This window comes from Lissotriton vulgaris, chromosome 8 (genome assembly GCF_964263255.1).
Source record: "Lissotriton vulgaris chromosome 8, aLisVul1.2, whole genome shotgun sequence".
Lineage (NCBI taxonomy): Eukaryota > Metazoa > Chordata > Amphibia > Caudata > Salamandridae > Lissotriton > Lissotriton vulgaris.
In genome coordinates this window covers 196,826,220-196,851,449 of record NC_141696.1, presented here as the reverse complement: position 1 = coordinate 196,851,449, position 25,230 = coordinate 196,826,220, and the positions used below count along the sequence as shown (strand labels likewise).

General features: G+C 44.3%; 1 protein-coding gene across 1 annotated transcript in view; it reads left to right on the top strand.

Moving 5' to 3' along the window:
- ME3 (malic enzyme 3) overlaps window positions 1-25,230 on the top strand; it is a 137,022-nt gene that overhangs the window by 83,435 nt on the left and 28,357 nt on the right. Inside the window, exons 5-6 of the mRNA XM_086933976.1 lie at window positions 13,398-13,495; window positions 23,796-23,909. Of these exons, the coding sequence (XP_086790102.1) occupies window positions 13,398-13,495; window positions 23,796-23,909 (212 nt within the window). The remainder of the gene's footprint in view (window positions 1-13,397; window positions 13,496-23,795; window positions 23,910-25,230) is intronic.

Below are 25,230 nucleotides of genomic sequence, written 5' to 3'. Positions count from 1 at the left end.
CAGAATTAGGGTAGCTGGAACTGGCCCAGGGCAGGTGCGCCCGGCCCCTTTTATTGGCAGGGTCACACGTCCAGTGACACCTGTGATGGATGCGAGTGGGGTGGGGTGTAAGCCAGCCCTCGAGGAGTGGCTGGTACAATCATACAACTCAGAACACTAGAACAGTGACCAGACGGTCACTACGCTGCTGAAAAGGTACAAGATCGCTCTCCTCCTGGTCGTTTATCAGCCCTTCTCTTATGTCGCTCAGTATATGCAGTGAGCACCGGTTATCTGGGTCTAGTGGCCCAGTGGCTACTGCATCCACTGCAGGAGTTTGTGTTTGACAGTATGGTCACAGGTTCACTCAGTCTTTCGTCCTTCTAAGATCGCTAAAATGACAAATAAACACATTGTTATGTTCACCAGTTGCTTGGCCCCTTTGATCTTACTGAAGGAAAGACGTAGTGAAGGGCTTAGCTAGACACCAAAACCAATACATGTAATATAGGGGATGTATTTTTTAACTATTACGAAACTTTAATACTTCTATTTCTTTTTTGCAAGCAAAACTGACGCAGGTGCATGGATACAGCCCCTTATATACTGCTGCTGAAGACCTCTTGTCTACAATACAATATAAACGCTGCTTCCGGTCAGCTCCTTGCTCTTGCCTCGATGGCTTTATTTTCCATCCCATTTCAGTTCCTTTCCACCCTCTTTTAGAGTTCGACACCCCCTCGCCCCCCCCCCCCCACTCCCCCGCTCCGAGGTGCGGTTCACTTTTAACGTGCATCTCACTACTTGACTTGCATCCTTCCACTTCCTGATATGGGGAACTCTTTTTCCTTTGAGCTCTGGACATTTATCACCGTTTCCCTTAATTAAACAAAATATTTTCAGCCGTATGTAGGCGAAGGCTGTCAAATGCTACTGCCTGTGCCCAGTGGCTTGCAACGGCACAATATGTGCACCACATACGCACTTTTACACTTGAGAATTGATTTATCAGTAACTATTTTACCATTGCATCCCATGATTAATTCTCTCTCACTAAGAGTCAGTTCTCACAGGCTCCGCTCTTCTAAAAACCCTGAGATCTGTAACCGAGTCTGGGTGTCCTTTTTAGAATCATTTAAAGGCTCCAAATATGTTCTACTTGCCTCCTGCATGGGCAGGGCGTGCTTGTCATTATGCCGAGTACTTGATGGACTAATAGAAACGGTTACTTTTTACCTTTTTGTAAATCTCTTGTTCCCCAAATCAATCCAGTTATTTCTGAATATTCAAGGGTGCAGGGTGTCCCTGACCACTTTCTCCTTTAGCCTCTGTATTGCAGTCTCTCCTCAGCATTGGGTCCTCCACCTTCATTCATTCCTCCAGTAACTAAACTTCCTGCGGTACTGAAGAATGGCATCTCTGCATCTCATCAGAGCACCAGTGCCCTTTGGGTTCCATAACTGAAGCTAATAGATGCCAATGTAAAGGCTCTTAGAAGGAATAATGTTAATGTACTTTGCATCCTGTGCTTTACTTAACACCTGGCTGAATTGGGTATTTAGAGTCATAAAGTCTTATCTACAAACTATGGTGTCTTGAGGATCTCTGATTGTGGGTGTTTATCATTACAGAACCTCATCCACTTGTAACCCACTAAAATGCATGTCTTTGTTTTGATTTATACATGGTTTTATCTAAGGGTGGGCGTAAAATCTGTTTCGCGGGCGAATTTGCGGATTTTCCGCGATTTCGCGATCCGCAAATCTCGCGAAATCGCGGTAAAATCCGCGAATCAGCAGGGACGAATTTTCAGCCAAGCAAGGGTTACAGCAGCAGGTGCAAAAGTTGAACCTAATTTCTTTGTAATCTTTTACAAAAGGGTTACAAACAAATTAACTTCAACTTGGACACCTGCTGCTAATTGCTTCCTGGCGCCTCGTTGCCTACTTGCAACTATTCTCTGACCCTGCTCTGACCCTTGAAGCAGGGTCAGAGAATAGTTACAAGTAGGCAACGAGGCACCTGTCCAAGGAATTAAACCTCATCAGGAAGCACTTACAGATATAAAAAACAGGAAGAAGGGAGAGGATGGCAAATACACCCATTTTGAGCTGTCAGGAGGGGTTAAATTAAAAGAGACCTTTACAGCACAATTTTCATATGCATTTTGCTAAAAATAAAAAGCTGTATGTTCTGTAGGGGCAACTCAGGAATCTGGCCCTTCAGAGATCCGGCCTCTCTTTCTTTCTCTCGTTCTCTCTCTCCCTCTCTCTTTCCCTCTCTTTCTATCTATCTATCTATCTATCTATCTATCTATCTATCTATCTATCTCTCTCTCCCTCTCCCATAAACGACTGCATGGGTAACTTCGCTATGCAAGCGGCTCGCGAACACGCAAAAATCCCAGCAAACACGCAAAAAACCCTGCGAACACGCAAAAAACCCAGCGAACACGCAAAAACCAAAAATACGCAAATTCGCACAAATTTGCAAATGTTGCTGATCGCGAATTCGCAAATCCGCAAATTCACGGATCGCGAATTCACAAAATTCGCCCATGCTTAGTTTTATCTGCATTGACTCTGGTGTCATTTGAGACCATGCTATCTAGTGTCATTACTCTTCTGATGTACAAGGTCAAAGGTCTCGTCAAAGCGTTATAAGCGCAAGCTGGTTCCCAGTACCTACCATTCTTTTTTGTAAGAAATTCTATTGAATATTTGCATAAACTGGGAGTATTTCACTTCATACTCAAATGCAGAGTGAATGCAGAGTGAATGCTTCTTGACAGTATGTCTAAGGTTCTGGTTTTATCAGAGTTTGCTAGGGCCTTCATCAGGCGGTTTTTCACAAGCTATGGACACAATCTATGTTATTGCTGTCTAGTTTCAGTCAGAAAATCTATATGCGGCTGTGGCTAGCCATAAAAGAGTACATCTAAAAAATAACGCATTTTGTAATAGAACACAGAAAAATTTGTTTGGAATCCCAAGCAGAGTGCTTACATATGTCTCTGCCTGACTCTTAAAGGAGCTTCTAACAGAGCCCATGGTTTTGAAATATCAAATCAGCAAGGAGACATTCTTTGCTGATCACGTACATAAAAATGGTCCGGATTGGATTTCTGCTTATAAACACAGTCAGAAGGGGTGCTTTTAGTTGTTGTTGGTTGTATGTTCCATTGGAAAACTGCTCACTTCTGCATGCTGGCTCTTCGAGGAAGGTTGAGTGAGCCAAAATGTTACTGTCCATGACTCATCACCGGCCAGATCCTCAGAGGGACTGCTGGAGTGACTGGAGGCATGCACACTGACTGTTAGTGGTTTGGATGGGGAGATCTGCCTTAACTCTCAGTACACGTTTTCAGGCTGTCCTAGACGCTGGGGACCAGTCTAGGCCTGGGCGGAGTTCACAGAGTTTAGCAGAACTCCGCACGGTGCGCGGAGCGAGCAAAACTGAGCGAACTCCGCCTGCGGAGCGGAATTCTTTGCCCACTCCTAGCCGAGCTTCCTTTTAGTCCCCCGGCAGTTTATGGTGCCTCTTTTTCCATGAAAGTGAGCGGGTGAGTTTTAAATGGCCTTTGAAACTTGACTCAAGGATGGTCGCTAGGGTCAAGACCCGATCATCCATTTGTTGGGTTAGTTTTGAGCTGTGCTTTGTGTTCTTATTGTTGTGCTTCTCCCTCCTTTCCTTGATGTCTTCATTTTATGTGTCTGTCTAGGTCCATGTGGCAGACTCCAGAATTGTGGTGATTTGAATACCATTGTGGCTCCTACACACCATGTGGACTTGTGTGGTTCTTCAGTATTCCTTTAGGAAGTTGTCAGATGGTGGTATTTCTGTTCATAGTATTCTTCCTCTGTTGCATATATCAGTTTCTAGTTCTGCATAAACTCCCCCGGTGCACCAGAGGCTTGCAGTGGACACAGCTACACAAAAGGGACAGGAGTTATAATGCCTATAATCCTCTCACCCTCCTGCACCCTGCAGCTTTCCACTGAACTCCCCATTCTCCAGTATTGGGGTGTCTTTCATAGATTCACATGCTTGAATATTCCCCGTCGTCGGAGTGGGAGTCCCACGGTAAATAAAATAGCAATAAATACTAAATATATAATAATATATAATAAATATATATATAAATAATAAGGAAAACCCCAGAAAATGCATACAAAAAGCATCTGGTACCTAACCAAAAATTTCCACATAGGAATGCATGGGGAAAAAGAAGTTCCAATGCAGCCTATCCTTGTCATTATGTTAGTCCAAACTGCAGCCAATCAGGCGTCAGCAGCCCTCTAGAACCTTCTCCTCAGAGCTCAAGCCCTCAGATTTTCTACCGCACGTCGTGTGTAAGGGAGTCTCCCTGAGCTCTGCTCAGTTTTTCCTCTTCAAGTGTTCCAGTTTTCTCCAAAATGTCTTCAAGTAAGAAGTCTCTCTTCAGAGCTTGTTCCTCCTGTGGAAAGCTGAGATTATTTCATGATGACCCACACAGTAAGTGTATTTACTGCCTTTACCCGGACCATGAAGTGGGCACCTGTAAACTCTGTAGAAAATTCTCAGAGAAAACTCAAAAGGACAGAGAAGGCCGCTTACTTGTCTGGCTTCAGAGGCTTAAGGACAAAGACAATGTACTTTCTGACGCTGAAAGTCTTGGGTCAGGCCGTTCTAAAGCAGCTTCTAAACGTGGTAGTGTGCAGGAGGTGCCTTCACCATTTCTTAAAAAGAGGAAAGTTTCCCTCGCTTTGACCCCTGCGGTGTCTTCACCTTTACCTACCACGTCTGGGCCCACGAGACAAAGCTCTCAGGCTCCTTCTGCTTCAAAGTCCAGTTTTTCTGTGAAGAAAACGGATTTTCCGCCGACGACGGTAGTTTCAGCTCCGTCGACGAGAATGGCTGTCTCTGGATCAAAATCGACGACGACAGTCACGACGACGCTGGCCTCTGGATCGTCGTCAGCTTTAGCGTCGACGTCTTCGTCGTCGATGAGAGTGGTTCTCAGTTCTAAGACCGTGTCTTCTGTGATTCCTATTTCGTCTTCGACGACGAAGAAAGTTCACTCGTCGACGACCCGGTCGTCGTCGACTAGAAGTTTGAAGACTTTGACTCCGTCGACGCCCTCGTCGATGAGCGCACCGTCGACGTCTGTCCCGTCGACGAGGGGGCCTGTGCCATTTGCCCCGTCTACGACCGCTCCGTCGACGACCGCTCCGTCGACGACCGCTCCGTCGACGACGACTCCGTCGACGATGGCTCCGTCGACGAAGACATTGAAAGTGAAGGCTCCGTCGACGATGGCTCCGACGATACCAATGAAGAATGTTCCGTCGACGGTCTCCTCGTCGACGATGGCATCCAAGTCGATTCCATTGCAGAAGTCAATTGATGTCATGCCGTCGACGCGTACGCAGGACACAATTTCGACGCCGGCCTCTTCATTTGCTACAATGCCTCTATTGCCTTTACAGTCCAGCAAACCACAGTTCGAGACTCTTACAGAGCGAGAGATGATTAATCCTCCATCTCCGCTGTTTGCTACTGATTCTGATCAAGAGTCTGATGACCAAGCGCACAGTCTTTCAGATCTGAATATTAAATGCCAAGAATTCAGTAACGACGAGGAAGATCAGTATGGCCAACATCAAACAACTCACCCTCAAGTTCCAACTGCGATGTTGCCTATATCAATGATATCGAACCTCCAAAGTATGTTGGAAGATTACAATCGGCGTTTTCCACCAACGCCACAAGTTACAAATGTTCCATCGGTGCTAAATCCAGTTTCTGACCCGGTTCTGGCTCCCCCTCAACCGGCGTCGCCTGTAACTGTTCACCGAACTACATCAGTTCGTGTCCACACTACCATTTATCCGGCGGATGATGATGACGAGAATCCTCCTGAGCGTGAGGATGGTGAAGTTTCTGAAGTAGATGAGGATGGTGAAGAACATTTGGCGGAGTGGGATGACTATCGTGCTCAAACACCATCTCCTTCTCAGGTGCCAACAGCGGATTCTCCTCCAGTAGACATCGCGGGCTTCCACCAGTTAATGGACAGGGCGGCGCAGCGATTCAAATTGCCACGAGCACACCGTGAGGAAGATTGCTTCCTATACGATTTCAAGAATCAGCCCTTGAAACAGATCCACACAGTCCCGATTATAGACTTCATCTGGTCTGAAGGGGAGAAAATAATGAAGATGCCAAACTCTCTACCAGCACAACTGCCGAGGTTGGAGAAGAAATACAAAGCTCCTGTAGGATCTCCAGCATGCCTTACAGGTCAACCTAAGCCCGACTCTGTCGTCACGCAGGCAGCTCAACGAGGTTCAAAGAATCCGGCGTCTACAATCGCTGCTCCTCCGGACCGGGAGGGCCGTCGCCTAGATGCTATTGGGCGAAAATTTTCCTCCATGTCCTCTACAACGGTTCGAGTAGCTAACGCAATGGCCATATTAGGTCGTTATGACCGTCAGGCTTGGGCCGACATGTCCGCTTATGTAGCGTTAATCCCAGATGCTTCCAAGGCAGAAGCACAGAAAATTCTACAAGAAGGAGAAAGGACGGCAGAAGAACTAATAGATTGCGCAGTGGATGTAGCCTGCACTGGTTTTCGCCAGCTCGCTGGAGCGGCCGTCCTGCGTCGCCAGGGTTGGTTACGCTCAACTTCGTTTCGTCAGGAAGTTCAGGCAAGAATCCTAGATATGCCATATGACGGCGAGTCATTATTTGGAGCGCATATTGATGAGGCGCTACAATCCATTAAAAAGGACACGGACACTGCACGTGCTTTGGGTACCCTTCAGTTTAAGAAGCAGCCCTTTCGGGGTGCTCGAGGACGTGGCACTACATCCACTTTTCGTGGAGGAAGCAGTCAATATCGGTCCTTCAACCAAGGTAACCAGCGTTACACCGGAAACTGCCAGCAGTCTTCCCGTCAGCAACCTGCCAGAACTTACAGAGGGAAGTCTAATTTCAGAGGACAATCCAACAAACGTCAATGACTTGTCTATCGAACGGAGAATTGGAGGTCAAATCTCTCTGTTTGGTTCTCAATGGTCCTCCATTACTACGGACCGTTGGGCACTCGACATTGTGAAGAGAGGCCATGCATTGGAATTTGTCGAGGTACCTCCTCCAACGCCACCTTCCGGACCGCCACCTCCGCACCTCAAAGAACTATTTCATCAGGTTCGCCTTCTCATTCAAAAAGGTGCGGTGGAAGTTGTGCCAAAGTCACAGAGAGGGAAGGGGTTTTATTCCCGTTTTTTCCTTGTCATCAAAAAGAACGGAGAATGGAGACCAATACTGGACTTGAGAGCACTCAATCATTTTCTCAAGGATCAGACCTTCCGTATGCTCACGCTTGCAGAGATCTTGCGTCTGCTCTCAGTCGGAGATTTCATGACTACCATCGATCTCCGAGACGCCTACTTCCATGTCCCGATTCTAGCGGCTCATCGCAAGTTCCTGCGCTTCAAGGTGGGGCACCTTCATTTCCAATTCAGGGTCCTTCCATTTGGCCTCCGTTCGGCCCCCCGAGTCTTTACAAAAATGTTGGCTTCGGTCATGGCTTTTCTTCGACTCCAAGGCATACAGATATTCCCATATCTCGACGACTGCCTTCTGAAATCACAATCCCGCGCACAACTTCTACACCATACTGCAGTCTGTCAGACAGTATTCCGTTCCTTGGGTCTGTCCATCAATCTAGAGAAATCTCAATTGCAGCCAACAACTTGCAAGGATTTCCTAGGAGCAACGCTGGATACCAAGCTAGCCAAGGCATTTGTCTCCCGGGAACGTCAGCAAAGGATTCTCCGACTAGTTTCGCTACTTCTCGCAAAGAAGTGCGTTTCAGTCCGTTTGTTGAAGTCCTTTCTAGGGATGGCTTCGTCATGCATCGCTCTTGTCCCTCATTGCCGACTACGAGCACGACCTATCCAACAGGCTCTGGACGAGCAGTGGCGTCAAGTCACCGGTTCCTTCAACGATCAAGTTTCCATCACCATTCCCATGAAGAAGGCGCTCAAATGGTGGGCACAACCACACCAGCTAGCGGCAGGCACGTCTTTTCTGTCCAACACCCCAGATCTGACACTAACGACGGATGCCTCCCTGGAGGGCTGGGGAGCTCACCTCCAAGACCTGTCCGTGAAAGGGAAATGGACTTTGCATCAAAAGACCTGGCACATCAACAAGTTGGAGCTTATGGCTATCTTTTTGGCCCTGAAATCATTTCAACCAGTGCTGCAGGGAGAGTCAGTTCTCATACAGACGGACAACACGACCTGCATGCATTATATAAACAAGCAGGGCGGAACGAAGTCTCCGGTGTTATCCCGCCTGGCAGAGGCGATTTGGGACTGGTCCATCAATCATCAAATCCAAATCACCGCAGTTCATCTTCCGGGGTTGTCCAACCTCCTGGCGGATTCCCTAAGCAGGTCCCGATCCTCCAACCACGAGTGGGAACTCCACCAGCCAACACTCGATATGGTTTTTCACCGTTGGGGATTCCCGGCAATCGACCTCTTTGCGACTCCAGAGAACCGCAAATGCCCCGCTTACGCAAGCTGGCATCCCCACAAAGGATCCCAAGGCAATGCCCTTTTGATGGATTGGTCGAATCGCTTCGCCTACGCTTTTCCTCCGATCCCTCTAGTGCCTCGAGTACTTTGGAAAATGCGGAGAGAACCCTGCCACATCCTTCTGATTGCTCCAGGTGGCCGCGACAGGCGTGGTTCTCAGAGCTGCTACTCCTGTCTCAATGCAAACCCATTCTTCTTCATCCTCGAATGGATCTTCTCTCCATGAACAGGGGTCAAATCTACCATCCGGACCCCTCTTCCCTGAGCTTGTCAGCCTGGAACCTGAGCACTGTGAATTTGCACATCTGAGCATCCCTCAGGAGTGTCGTAACATCCTCGCTCAGGCCAGGGCTCCATCAACTATAAAGACTTATAAGTTGAAATGGAAACGTTTTTGCCACTGGTGTGCAGACGCCGGAGTACATCCTTTGCGTGCCACGCCCGCTGAGCTCCTCCCTTTCTTTCTCCATCTGGCTCAGTCGGGTTTGTCCCATGCTACTTTACAAGTTTTTCTGACGGCAATATCACGCTTCCGCCATGATGGCTCCGCCTCCTTATGCTCATCCAGATTGATACGTCAATTCTTCAAAGGACTTCTTCGGACTTTTCCTCCAGTTCGGCGTCCTCCTCCAGAGTGGCGCCTCAACATTGTCCTATCACAATTAATGACTGCTCCGTTTGAACCAATCCATAAAGCAGACCTCAAGTATGTCACCTGGAAGGTTGCGCTTTTACTTGCTTTGACGTCCTCACGTCGAGTGAGTGATATACATGCTTTCACGATTAAACAACCATTTCTGCAGTTCAAACCGGACTCTGTGCTTTTACGCACAAACCCTACTTTCCTTCCAAAAGTGCCGTCAGACTTCCATATTAATGAGCCTGTTATACTGAAGTCTTTCTTTGCCAACCCGCAATCACCTGCGGAACAACGCTTGCACTCTTTGGACATCAAAAGATGTTTAAAGTTCTACATCAGCAGAACAGCCCAGTTCCGAAAATCAGATCAGCTCTTCGTAGCCTATGGCCGTTTTCATAAAGGGCGGCCAGTCACAAAACCTACAGTAGCCCGCTGGGTGGCTTCGGCGATTGCTTTCTGTCATCAGAAAGCAGGAAAGCCTTTACAGTCTACAGTTAGAGCCCACTCTACCAGGTCTGTGGCTTCTTCGACTGCACTCTTTGCCGGAGTTCCATTGCATCAGATTTGCAGAGCAGCCACGTGGTCCAGCAGGCACACGTTCACAAAGCACTACAATCTGGGTGCCATGGCTGAAGGAGATACCGCAGTGGGACAAGCTGTGCTCCGGAATCTTTTTCAATAAGGTGAGCCTCTGTTCTACCCTCCTCCTATGGTTTCCAGTCTTATGCATGTCTTTTCTATGTATACATTTAGTTGTATGACTTCTATGGCATGGGTTTACACCTGTTGATTCCAACCTTTTGTGTATACATTGCATCCTGGAAACTCTGTGTTCGGATACGGACTGCTTACTATTCTATATTCAAGCATGTGAATCTATGAAAGACACCCCAATACTGGAGAAGAACAATTGTTACTTACCTGTAAACAGGTGGTTCTCCAGTATTGGTGTCTTTCATAGATTCACATGCGACCCTCCCATCCTCCCCTCAGAGGCTCGCTTCTCCTCATAGACTCTGTGGTCACTCTTGTGCTACGAAAATCTGAGGGCTTGAGCTCTGAGGAGAAGGTTCTAGAGGGCTGCTGACGCCTGATTGGCTGCAGTTTGGACTAACATAATGACAAGGATAGGCTGCATTGGAACTTCTTTTTCCCCATGGATTCCTATGTGGAAATTTTTGGTTAGGTACCAGATGCTTTTTGTATGCATTTTCTGGGTTTTTCCTTATTATTTATATATATATTTATTATATATTATTATATATTTAGTATTTATTGCTATTTTATTTACCGTGGGACTCCCACTCCGACGACGGGGAATATTCAAGCATGTGAATCTATGAAAGACACCAATACTGGAGAACCACCTGTTTACAGGTAAGTAACAATTGTTTTTCCTGTCCTATACTTCCACCTGAGAAGTAGCTGTTTCCACTATGTTAGACGCTTCTTGGAACACACTCCCCCAACTGTCCCTCTCCACATTTGCCCTCACTTTCCACATAGCATATCCACGTTTGACTTTCAAATTTGTGAGAAGGAATTAATATGATGTATCTCCAATAGCTTTAAGGCTGCATTTTGCTTTGTTTGTGTAGTAAAGTCTTCATGCAACAAAATGGGGCCCTTTAGCACGAAAAAATGAATTTGGAGACTAGCAGGTTCTTAGATGTTTAAAAAATTGTAGGTGATAAGAAATGTGAGGAAGATTCTGATCCTAGGGTTTCCCGCTTGGTCGGTAATGTGTCTGTTACCCAAGAGTAAGAAGTCACTTCCCAAATAGTTACACACGGCCATGTGCACCTTGCTTTCGGAGGCCATGTCCTCTTCTTCGGTATACTCTGGTGTACTTCACAGTGTCCTCATGCCTGATGTATGCATTCTACATCATACTCCAATATGCGGCTGGCCTCCTACATCCTTTCTCAATCTCGGTTCGGCCCAACATGTCTTCCTTATTTATTCTCGATTATTCACCAGGTCCTCCACAATGAGCCCTTTCCCTGAAGGTGTTGTGACCCAGCCATCGTTCAAATCATTCCCATCTGCCCAATCATTGCGATCTACTGCTCATTCCCATGCCGCTTCTGGTGTCTCAAAATAGAAGGATTTTTCTTTCTGTAGGACGTTACCCTTTGCCAAGAATAGCAGTATACAGTGCACATTAAGAGGTCTCAATTTGTTCTTTAATTTTTCAAAATATGTGTTAAATTTCCCTCGATCCTGTATATAACATATCTGAGGAAGCACTCTGTAGTTATCCTTGTTTCCTTGCGGCCTGTTTGCTAACATTTCTGTCCAGAGTGGCCCTACCTAATAGATGGACTAGGTGGTTGCCTAAAGCCCCAAAACAAGCGGGACACCAAATTTGAGGAAAACAATCAAAATAAAAATAAATTACATTGAAAAATACATTTTGAGAGGCTAATTGCATGGTTTACCTAGGATGTCAGTTGCTGGCTACAGGTCTAATGGCTGCCCCAGTCTGGCTTTATAGCTCAGTGTCTTGGTGTTGCCGTACCACCACACCCTGATGCCGACAACAAAACAATTTGTAAGACATATTTTCCTACTGGCTCTTTGAGACCATTCTAAAGAAAAGAGTCCACCTTCTACACCTTTAGGCATGTCCACCAGGGCCATAACTTTGTCAACCTTATTTGTCTATATCCTTATTACAAATTGGCATTTACTGTTTCCAAGATAACATCATGCCTTTATTTGCCAGCTGTGTTTTTCTTTTCTCTGAATATGTTATTGTGGATAAAATGCTTGTACTTTGATATTGTACATCATATTTCAATGGCAATTAGTAAAACAAACGTTACTTTTAATTAAGGGAGGATATATGTAATTTTAGCATGCCATGTTTTATGGACATCACACAAGTGTGGTACTAAAAAATGTTATATACCAGGGATTATGCTTACAAAGTAAAGGAATGCACAGACTTCTTTCTTTAAATTTTTTTTTTACAATTTATCCGACTGCAAAAATGAGGTTCCTTGTTTTATTGCTTATGCCTCACGAACCAAAAATTGCCCTGTTATGCACGCATCATGGTGCTTAGGAAATAAAAAAACCTTAAGGCATTTAAGTCTTGCTCAGTATCATTGTGAAGTGTATGAACTACAGGAGCTTTTTTGAACACACAGACGGTCTACCATGTCACCGAGGTGTTAAATGTCCGCCTCTGCCCCTCCCACATAACCGTATTTCAAGCTGCTGCTGCTGCTGCTGCTGAGGACCTTCCTCACTAAAGTGCTTCTGCGGGGCAGCAGGTTATAAATGTAATGGCAGCCCCATAATGGTATCCCCACCATGTCAATCCATCCAGCCTGCATTCTTTTTATTCCTGATCAACAAACCCTAAAACCAAGGGTTTGTTTCTGAAAAAAACCTGTCAATGGCCCTCATATTTTTCTGGCCAGATTTGCGAAGTCTCCCCGCCAGTCCAAGGACAGAAATATTTCTTACCTTGGTCCAACCTAAGAGGGAGAACCTTCTGACTCCCCGCCCAGCATCCTCCTGGCGGATGGACAGTCCGGGCATGGGACTACCATAAGAGAATTGAGAAAGTTTATCCGTGCACTCAATTACTCGTAATTTTTCTTTTTTAATTGTTCGTGGTGTGTTACAACACCTGTCGCACTGTGTCTGGCAGTGCATATAAGTTACAAAAACTGTGTGGATCAGGATCTCCCTTCCCTTAGATGTGTGCACATTCAAATTGGAACTAGATGCTTCTCCTCTTATTGTCAATCAAGAGGCAATTGATTGACAATAAGCGGAGAAACATCTGGTTTCAATTTCAATGTGCACACATCTAAGGGAAGGGAGTTCCTGATCCACACAGTTTTTTTGATTTTTTTTTTTTTTACTACCATAAGAGAATCACCTGAGGTTTGACTATCAAAATCGTACGGGTTTCATGACTGAGGTAGGAGAACTTTAGGTGTGGCTCCTGTTCAACCAAGCCCTAAATTTGTTCCTATTAATTAGTGTTGAAAACATGGATGCTGTAGTGAACAGAAATCCAGTACTCAAAAAGCAGTCGGTTCTTTTATTGACTTTTTATGACAATGGACCGAATTGATTGGAATCTAAATGCTTCTTATTGTCCATGAATAACATTTGTCTTTACGTATGACGTTCATCCCTCAATCCCTTGTGTTTTTTCGCTGTAGGAACTGCCTCTGTCGCTGTTGCTGGCATCTTTGCAGCCCTCAGAATAACCAAGAATAAACTCTCGGACCACAAATTTGTTTTCCAAGGCGCTGGGGAGGTACAGTATTATTTTTTTGTATTTGTTAGAAGTTCTATTTTAATTGTTTATGCAAAGGTTGACATTTGTAGGGCATTTTTAAAGACGCTGTATAATATCATTACATTATAAACATTTTATTAATCAAAGTTGGTAGACTAAAAAAAAGCCTGATCAACCCTATGGTCCGCTATTATTGTATCAAATTATTGGCCTGCTGTATTTGTGTTATCATTTAGTTTGAAGGGGCCTGACAGAATATACCCTATAATGTATGGGATTCTGCAATCCCTGTATTAAAAGCCGGTCTCTAATGTCTTTAGAACTGGCCACTTGTGACGCACCCAGTCGCTGATTATAAAGAAATGACGCCAGAATTCAACTGTAATAAAAATTATTATAGTTAGGTTCTGAGGTCACAATACCTGCTGCCAGACCCAAGGGGAAAGGCAGGTCAGGTTATGGGGCATAATTAAAGTAGCTGTTTAAAGGAACAAAAAGTTTCTTTTCTTTCTTCTGCTCTGCTTTTATAGTTGTGTAGCAGAAAGATATTTATGTCAACAAGTTTTTTTGCACTCCTTAAGCAGTTATATAAGTTAGTATTTTTCTGCATGTTTAAATGAGCTTACTTGTATTAAACTGCTTCTAATATTTTTTTGCAAGAACTATCTAACATCATTTTTTATATGTTTACTTTTGCTCTGGAGAGTTTTTAATTTTACATGTTTCCAAACATTTTATTTCTTTCATATGAAAGAGCACCAAGTTTTTAAGTGGTTTGTGGGAAAGGTGATGGTGTGATTATACATAATGAGGATATTGAAAGTTACCTCCGAGTTGCATGACCTTCTAAATGAATTCTGCCTTCAGCCTCTTTCCGCTATATGATTTTGAACTCTTCTGTGACTTGAAATTTCCTTATAATGTAGGGCAGTGGGTACTTTAACCCGTTTATAATCAAATAATGCATCACTTGTGCTCTGAGTGTCTAGTCGCTGGTCCGAAACAATGGAAAGACAAGTATCACATGGACCATATGTATGATCTTTACCTCCCCCTTCTTTGGTGTGTACGCGTCCAGGCAGGTATATACCATTGTTTTGAAAGGTGTCGTGAACAAGCCCTTACACTTCTGATGTCTGCACCATTAGATATGTAAAATGCTAATTCTGCTTCTCTCAAATGCACCCTATTTAGATTATCATTATTTTATATTATTATTATTAGCATTGGCATTTTTTTATTATTAGCAGCTTGTACCTCAAGCAGAGGTACTGAGTAAATCCGTAAAGTCTATCACATTAATAATTTATAAATCTAAAAGAAATTAAACAAATGTGAAAAGGCTATATGGTCTTTGTATTAAATAAAAAAAGTTCCCAGCCTCATTTACAGTTCACATTTTGCAATCTATCAACATGGATATAATAATTTGCTATACTGAAAATACAAACCGCATACAAATAAGACATGCATCAACTTTTGCTTGCCAATCTCATACCAGCCCGCATACCCCTATCTCAAGGCAAAGGACCCCGCGCCCCTCCAGATTTAAAATTCTAATAAAATCCTAGCACCCCTCTCCCAAAACAGTCAATAAATGCAATTGAGCAAACCCTAATCAGCCTGAGAGCGCCACCAGCTGCTCTCCTGTTTGTACATGTTTGATTGTTTTATAGATGCTTGCATTGACATTTATAGTTAACGCGCCTCGGTTTTATTTTTACTGTAATTGTTTTGATAAAGATGTTTTGCAGCTCTTTTGTAAAAACCATGTGTGCAGATCTCAATAAAATCTTAATCTTTTGGGGATGGATGGACATCCCATTAGGTATTATGCCCTTCTCCCTACTTTATTTGCCTTTAGGAAGGCCTTGAAAACATGGCTATTCGATAAATAGTCATTCTCATCTTTTTCAGAGACTGGCATAATTCACTGCTCAGCGCCAAGACACCTCCGGGTATTTGCGTGCTTAACACATTTATTAACATAACATAACATCAGAGATGGTAAAGGTCTACAAGTGTCAATAAGTATGTTCCTAAGAATGTTTTTCCTTTATTCTTCTTGAATTAGACCATATAATGTCTTACACTCCTTTACTGACTTCATTACCATGAACCATGCATTAAACAAGAGTTAAATAATGAATAAATATGGACGAAATTGCATAAATATTCTCAAAAGCAACACACTAATTGCAAGAATTCTGGGTTTTATGCTTGTTACCCGTGGACCGTGAATATTACAGGCAAAGTATCTCTTCTCACCCAAAATGCCCCTCGAGATATCAAGTCCAATATATAGTCGTTCACATTCTTAAATTCACGCTGTGAAAGATGCTGGCACAGCACACACGTCATCGCATGTCATCTACTTTCACAGTTCCTTTAAGACTTTTTCTATTTAATCCGATTCTCCTTCAGAGATAAAATTATGCAATGAGCATAGGTACAAAACCCCCCACAAGTTACACGTGATGTGCATAGCCCAAGAATCGGTGTTCCAAGCGATTGTGCTTGCATAAAAATAATTGCACACAACTCTAATAATAAATTCCCAGGTGTACTTATTAAATTATAGACCTCAAGGTTTCCACTGATACATTCATGTAAAATAATATTGTGCTGCCTAGAGCTTTGTACAACAAACGTGGATTTTTTCGTATTGGCGTGTATCGCACTTGCACCATGCATAACGAACATTTTGTAATGTATACTTACCTTAAAGGGCTCGGATCCGCCTACCACAGTATGTAGCTTATTCTAGCTTTGAAAATGTCACCCATTAGCTCAAAACATTGTCAATCCTTAATGGGATCAGCCCATGGGAGTATTTTAGCCTCACCATTTTTCTATTGATTGTTTAGGTGTGTCCTTCCACCTCCTATGGATTGCATCAGAGACTATTTTGCATCTGAAATCAGTTGGGGAGGGACCTTGTAGCTCTGGGGAGCAGATGCTGACTAAATCATCTGTAAAAGAGATGCTACAGAAAAAGAAGGGTTACTTTTATTTTGCTACAGCTTCCGTTTTTCAGATGCCCCCTGGTACAACAGATTTGAGATTTGTATCGTAGGCACTCGGCCGACTCACATGTGATACAAAGACCTATTGGCTTTGACATTGTTTGTTAGCTACAGTCACCTTTCCTCTGTGCAGTGTCAGAAGAGGTAGCAGCCTGACTTTTCCAATCCATCACCTCCACTCAGTTGATCGCAGTCAGAGATGGTTTATATCCTAAGTAAACCTGTGCATGTGCAGGCGCTGACTCATAGCCATTTGAGGTAATTGGCCTATATTAAAATATTTTTTTATGCAACATTGTGTCAGGGAGGGATTTATAGAAAATGCCTTGTCAAAAATGTTTTCATATCTGCCTTGAATAATGAAAAGCCTTCTCCAAGACTGGGTTTGATGATGACGCTGATTTATGTTTTTTGGAAGGTAACACAAAGATATTGGAGTTCCTGCCAACTCCTTGGCCTAAATGGTCATCTTGGAGGAATTCAATATAGCTGACACTGAGCAAAGCAGTCCTGACTACATATGAGTAAAATAGGTTAGTAGATCTAGGGGCTCTCCAATGAGTGTGCAATCTGCAGGTTTGGTCCACAATTGACTACTTTATCTTTTAAACTTTGTGAGGTCACTAATATGATTCCCATTGAGCGAATAGTCCTAATATCTGCATCCTGCAAATGTGTTGGATAGGAACTATGTATTATCTGTAATCTTAGCATTAGTGTTGTTGTGACTTCAGTGAAGCGTCTTTACATTCAGGCAGTGGCAAAACCAAATGTTCACCATCGAGCACATCAGCGTTGATTCCCCATCATTTTGGTGTTCAGTAGTAGCCACAAGGGATTGGAATGGGGTCCCTGCACGAGGGCACCTGGGGTTTGAGCCCATTCTTGTTGTCCTTTGTCTGGATGTAATTAACTGGTAGGTGGGGTTATGACCGCTTAGCTAGAAAAATGCTCTGTAGATAAAACCTATATTGGCCTGGGCCAGGAGGAATCATGCAATCTAATATTTGTCTTTCTTCAGGCCCTGCTTACTTGAGATCTACATTTTCAAATTTAAGGTGGTTGTATTATCTTTTAAAACGTTTTCTTCTCCTAAGTCTCAAAATTATAAGAAGATTCAGAAAATCATAAGTGGGCATTATTGCTAAGGGCATTGATGTTTTATTCAATCATAATGAGGCAGTTGTTACATACCTTCTCCTGTAAACAGAGGTTTCTCTTCATATTGATATATGTTCATCAATGTTTGTTTATTTCCTTACCTAAAAGATTCTAATTTTTTAACAGCGATCTATAAATTCTTTGAGCGTATTACACTTAAATCTACTCCTGTTGATAAACCAGCTAGTAGTTGGCATAATAAAATGATGTTCCTTTTCGCCCATGCAACAAAATGGCCCATATATAACTAATGGGGAACGTTGCTGTGTTCTGCCTGTTCTCAAGCTGTTTGTAGCTCTTTCACCAAAGTTGTGTCACACTTTTTTTTTAATTTTTATAAACCTTTATTGTGCATAATAAGGCAAACAAATACGGGCCCACAACCATCAGGCCGGCCACGACACATTTAAGGCACAAGTGTAAGCAATACAGTTCCCCAGCGGCAGCAGGCAGTATGTCAACAATCCAATAAAGTTACACTGAGTAAACGCGTCGCCGAGGAAAGGAGCAATGTAGGTTAATTTTGAAATTTTACCCCCCCAAAAGCAATCAATGAAGGATAGAAACTAAGAAGAACTGCGTCCGTGCAATAACAACACACTTTTATTTTAAACATTATATGTACCTGCTGCTCACATATGCTCTCCTGGACAGAGAGGCTTTGTCCAGCTCCATTTTTTTACCTGGACCAGCGCACCACTCTTTATTCAACCACAATACCAAGGCTCCCCTTTTAACATCATGCCCACGTTAGCATGGACAGATGATCTGCACAGCTGAGGGCAGACAGAAGCTCTGAGCTCGAGCAATCCACTTCCTCCCCCCCCCCCCCCCCCAGACAGCTGGCATGCCCCACCTATGGCCTGAGTTCAGCAACAAGGGTTCTTGCTCTCCCTTTGATGAACCATCTTGCGTCGGGCACCAGGACACTTTTGCCTGATGTGTCCAAGAAGTCGTCTAACTTGGCAACCAAGGAGGATTGCTCCATGATTTCTTCATACTTCAATTGATGTTTATCAAGCATAAAGGTATGCAGAGCTTGTAAAAAGGATCCTGGTGGCACTCTGTGTATCGAACCTGTTCTTTGAATTTTATTTTAAAGTTTGATTTAACACCATGCTGTTAAATAACGGCTATAAGTACGCTTTTATGTATAGGTTTCATCTTCTATAAACTAATAAAACACATTGTCTGTCAGTACCTGCACTGTTTAACCCGTTGGCTGCTGCCGTCGGCCAACGGTCTTCGCGAGCACTACCTTGGTAGAGCTGCGCACGTTCGTTGGCCGCTGCTGCCCCACCCGTTTTTCGAACGTTCAGCACTGGAACTGAACGTTCGACGCAGCCAACAGGTTAATGCTATTTCTGTACCAATATTTCGCTTTTTTGATCATCGTGTACCTACTCCTTGGACCCGAGAAAGGACTTCAGAGCTATGAGGAAATCATTTATTGCATATGGGTCTATTTTGTCCTTCAAGGGCAAACTATCAAGAGTATACTCTGTCTTATGGCAAGATGCCCACTAACTGTAGGTTACTCTTACTATTGGAGACAGGTCTTATCAAAGGGGATGCTTGCTAGCTACATGTATAGATAGGTATAGGTCGAGCTAGAGTGCGCATGCGAAGCATGCATCTAGCTCGACAACTATTATTGTCAGTCTCCTGGGAGTCTGAGACAGGAGATGGGCACGCGCAGAGTTTCTCAGATTTCTCCTCGTGGGCGCGCACGCCCAGCCCGGCGCCGTGCACATCTCCTGTCTCACATTCACAGCCTCTCTCAATCACACACAGCCACACTCACGTATGCGCACACACACATACACCCACGCAGGCACAATGCATCGGGACACACACACATATACACACGCACAGGTAACAGACACATAGCCACACATATACATACACACGCACAGCTACACACACACAGCTACACACACACACAGTTACACCCACACACGCGACCCCCCCCCCCCCCCCCCCCACACTTACCGGGCTCTTCTTGCTTCCTCGCACCGTTATGCATTTCCTGCTCTCTACCGAGAACCGCATCACTCCTGGAATCCCTGCTTTCTTCTCCCGGAATCCCTGCTTGTTTGTGGGCTCCCTCTGCCTCCAAGGTGCCGCGCTCCGGACGAGCTACGTCACCGCTACCCTCCTACAGAGGCGGGGAATCTGCCGGAACTTCTCAGGCTCCTGTCTATCGAAGTAGAGCCTGCCTCTCTCGCCTGCGTTCCACGCCTCGGAAGTTTGGCATCCTGGTTTTAGAAATGCCAGTGCTGAGCACCGGCAGGACCCGGCACTTAAAGCCCTGTTTAACGGCATGCATGTTACACATTGCTTTCGGTCGGTACCTACGGTTGCTATTCCGTGCTCAGGGTGCTACATTTGTAACGTGTTGGACTCTTGTCTGGTTACAAACGGCACCATGTAAACGAGGAGCCAGGGGTATGAAATCTATATTGTATTATTGTTGCACAGCAACCGACAACCATGAGACCTGATTTGCGCTCTTAAATAATGAAAATATAGAGGATTGCGCCTTTAAAGTCACACCATTGTTACAGTGTGCCATCATTTACAACCGTGCAATGCCAGTCCGTTTTTTTTACGATAGAACAGTTTATTTAGTCGCTGTTGCGCAGTGGGTGGAAAAGGTCATTTGGTGGTGAGATGGAGGTGAGACGACCAACAATGTAATTACTTCCAAGGTGTTGGGTCTGGAACTTGAAAGTAAGTCCCCAAAACTGTTAGGTGAAGGTCTGCATGCTGTGCGATGCCGACTGCCTCGGTGTTCATTTCAGTTCTCTTGCCCATCTGAGAGGCATCCGCTGGGTGCCTTATGAAGCCAGGGCCTGAGTGCCTGACGGTGGCAAGGAGAGCTCCGCTTCCGGCCGGCTGTACTGGAGTGACCCCTCACCCTCTGGTGTAGGTGGGGAGGGGGGGTTTGACGTAGCGCTCCCTCGCTGACGCTGTGTCGCGAGCTCTCAGTCCGCGTTGCGAGCCCCCGGCCGGCATGTTGCAGTGCTGGGAGCAGTGTGGGCTTCTCATTGGACAGTGCGTCAGGTACGTGATGGAGAATAGAATGAGGACAGGGTGGCGATGGGGTGGGATTGGAGCGCCTCCAAGGGGAGAGTGATGGTGATGCAGGCCCTGCCGTCAGAGGACAGTGAATAACGAGGATGGTCCTTTCTGCTGCAGAGGGATCCATGCAGGCTCTGATGTCGGAGAAAGGAGGATGCTATGGGCATTTCATGCCTGCCTACGTGCATGTAGGGGGTGCCACAGCCAGCCTGAGGCTCGTACATGCAGGGGGCTTACCGTTGCTCTGTGTATAGTATTAAACCACTCAAGGGGTATTTTGTTTCGATACCACCAAATTTGTAACAAAAACCGCCAGATGTGTACTGAAGTTATCTGGTATTCTTATGGTAGGTAAAGTTCCTTTCAGGGTGCAGAAGGCCAACATCTGTGACTAGCAATCGAATTTTATCCTAGAAAAATAGATGGCAAGTACTACGAACCTAAAGGACTAATACAACGGCCTTAGGTGATGAGCACGGACAGACATCAGACGCAGCTCTTATGATCGGAATTCACGTGCTGCAGCAGCACACCATACAGAAACTGAAACATAATACAATACTGAAAACCCCCAAGGACACCTGGGTCCCGCTGACTGAGCAAAAAAGAAGGACTGAGCCCAGTGCGACTTGCATAACAAAAGGGGTGTCTGGAAAAGGACAGCACTATAGGAACTACAAAGGAAGCGCATTGAAGCAGATGGGAACATTGAAAGCCACTAACTGGGGTCCAACAGAGAGTGCTGAGCATTCACCGGGCCGAGCCCTGCAGAAGAGACTTTGTCTACAGAAAACAAGCACTGCTCAGGGTACTGTATTGAGCCAAAGAGAGGCAACGCTGGAGATTAACGTGAATACCCTGGCATGGACTGAGAGGGAGCGGCGAGCCTCCTCCCGGAGGCTGCATCCACGATGGGAGCAGGTGCATGGCCACGGCAAAACAAACACTAGGTGTGCTCTGGGCGAGAAGCATGCCTTTGTGCATAGCAAAGTGCATACATTATAAGTTAGGATTTGCATTGAGTGGCAGGGCTTTCCAGTGCAGTGAAAATACAGCAGTTCTCTGTACCCAGTCCTGCATCACTATCATCCGCCACCAGTAAGCATTCCAGCATGTTCGTTTGTTTTATGATTTGTGATTGGGGCTTGCCCGCCTTTGTGACACCATTCAGATGAACATGTATCCTTCGATGATGATATATAATCCAAAGCATAGACTTGCCAGCCAAGTAGAAAGATAGTCTCTGCAGCATACCCCATTAAAGAGCCAGGCGATTCATCGTCTGAATTTCAACCTAGAGACAAGAATGGATTCGGGCACTGACCCTGACTGAAGACCTTATCCTGGCTTTTTAAATGATTTGTACATCTCGGGAGATGCAGCATCCTAGCACCTGCGTTTATGATTTTATACAGAATTCAAACACACCCTTTAGATATGTATTTTGTCTATACAACACCCAGCTTCAGAAACCCCTATACTGGGAATGAATTACATTTTTTTCTAGTGCCCTTCAGCTGACCATAATCCTAAACATCCTCTTAAGGAAATCAGTTTTACCGACTTGCCTGTCCTGATTTGACATCCTTTGCTGCCCTCTGCTGGAAACAACCAGTGACCCTGAAAACTGGTTGGTTGCACACTGTAGCTTCATACTGTGGCCTAGGTTCAGGAGACGGCTCAGGAACAGAAATAAGAACAGTGATGAATACTTTATCTTTAAAAGGTAATTGCGCTGGAATTTAATGCAAGTTTGCAGTTGGAGGAGGCAGTGGCGGCCTTTGCAGTTACTGTGCTACCACAGCGTCACTGAACGCCACAGCATCATTCGGCGCCACCACAGCATCAATCTGTGCAACCATTCAACAACAACTGGTTCAAATATGTTCTCTCAATGTTTCAAGCTTTATTACAAATGTCACAAAAAATGTTAATATTTCACTTCTGTTCTTGGATTTTCGTCACAATAAAATACACTGAACATAATCTTCACAAATGTTATTTACAAAGGTTTAAGCCATTGCCATTATAAATTACAAAAACTTTTATTTAAGCATTAATTATTTAAACAAATTAAAAGCCATTGTTATTTGTAGTATCAATACATCGAAGTCTCATAAATATAACACATATTGCATTACAAATGCTATAGGTGTCACATTTGTGAAAGTTAAAACTATTGGAATTGTAAATGACAAAGCTATTAATTTAGCTATTTTCAAAACCAACACATAAATACAAAATTTGTCATTTACAATACCAAAAGCTCAAACTTTCCTAATGCGAGACCTATTGCATTGCAAATGCTTGGTTTTTCCCACCTCTCCCCCCCCCCCAAAGAGTGGACACAAGTGAACAGAATTAGGAAGAACAGATACACTTGGCACCTTGAGAAATTAGTTCAATTTATCATGTCAAATAGTGGATAAATATGCCACTGCTGCAATTGTGTCCATATGAAGGGACCAGAGAGGAAATAAATAACAAATATATTACAGGCTAACTTAAAAAAAACTTTTTACGTTAGCACTGGTCTGTAATAAATTGGCAAGAACATAAATATTATATGTGTTACTGTGAATATATTCGCTCTCCAATTTTCTCAGCTAGTTACCAATGGAAAGTATTCAGTTCGACTAAAAATTGCGTAGTAAAAGCACATCGTAGTAATGCCCGCGTGGTAACGGGGCATTACCATTCAGTTCATCCTGTTTAACTTTGACCCACACCTCCATAAAAAGTTATCAACCAATTATCCTTGTAGATGCACTTTCAGTTAAAATCCACAAGACTATTACTTATTAAATAAAAAAACAAGTGCTAAGTGCAGTACATTTTTGCCACTTTGCATGAGACCCTGTGATGCATAGCTGAAGCTCCAGTATGTCCAACCAACAAGTTCATAGATCCGTTATTAGACCTGGAACAAGTGATCAGAAGGAGGAAGGGCCTGAAAAACCTCCCATTTCCAGAGGAAGAAGTGCTCCATCTATTCTCACCCTCACTATTTTGTTATGTATAATGCTACTCTATCTATTTTCCTATAGGCTGCAATGGGTATCGCTAACCTTATCGTCATGGCTATGGAAAAAGAAGGCATTCCGAGGAAAGAGGCAGTCCGCAAAATTTGGATGGTCGATTCAAAGGGGTTAATTGTTAAGGTAACTGCAGCTTTTAAGCTTACTGTATTTACTGCACTAAAATATATTTTCTGCTTGTACTTTATTTTTGTAGCTCAGCTCTGCAAACTAAGCCACATCTTAGGCAAGAGAGTCACAGGCCCCACTAGAAAACTCGAATTTAAAAATGAATGCTGGTGGTTGACCCTCTTCTGCATCATTCTAAGTGTCACAAAGTCCACGGTGCGCAGGATGGAATAGCCTCCTTTCTGGGACTGCACGACCTGGAGAGGGTGAGTGCCAAGAATGTGTATTTGGAACGGAGGTGCGAAGGAAAGGTACCTTCAGGGGAGGTCTAGGAATATGTGTGTCTTTTGACGTTTTTGATTGGGGGAAAATGCATCTCCCCTGATGGCTACACACTGCCCTGTGAGAGAGGTTAACAGACGGTTATGCAGAACACTGGGCAATGAGTCGATTTCGACAATAAATAACAATACACTTTTCAGTAAAGCGTTCACATCCTTCTTGGAGACGATGAATGGTGTTGACTGTATTTACCCAGTTTCCAACATTGAAAAACTTTTGACTAATGTTGAAGTTTTGGGGTCAATACTGAAGTTTGCTCGATAAGGTAGATGGCTTGTCTTGACTAATTTCTAATCTTAAATTGTAATTTATCATCCCCCCCCCACTGTGGATTACAGATATTGATGCTATATTGAAGGTCCTCATGATCTCCATGATAAACATCCGTACTGTAATGGTAGTTGCTTCCTGCAATGCCAGTTTTCTAACCACAGGGGTTAGATGGACCCTCAGAACTCCATTAAGAGGGCCACGGGGCAAGCAGGAGCTACTGGGCCCAATGTAGGGGTTGGGGCCTTTTTCGCCTGATGTCCCGGGCTTGACCTACTATAGATTCTGAGCAACTGGGTCAAGTACCCCTTCAGCACATTACTCTCAGTGATAGCGGTGTTTGAGCAGTCCAAGGCTTCTCATGGGAGGCAGATAAAGGGAGGATCACAACTCAGCCCATGCTCAATACAGCAATAAAGGATTGTCCAGTCAAATACTCTTTTATGACAAAATTAGTATTTATTTACAAACAATATAAGCAGCCCCTGAGGTGTGGGCTCCATTGTTTAATGGCAGTCCCTTGAGTGCCACTTCCCTCTCAATAGCAGTAGTGGTTATTTCACATTCACTATAAGCAAAATTTAGGTTAGGCCCCACTAGAAGTCTGAGTCTCGGAGTCCCAGTGTGACTCAATTAGAAAAGTCTAATGTGCCCCAGTGCAATAGCACTATCTAGCAGTCAAGTTCCCCCGGGGCCTTCCGGGCAGTAATGAAGTCTTAGCCGA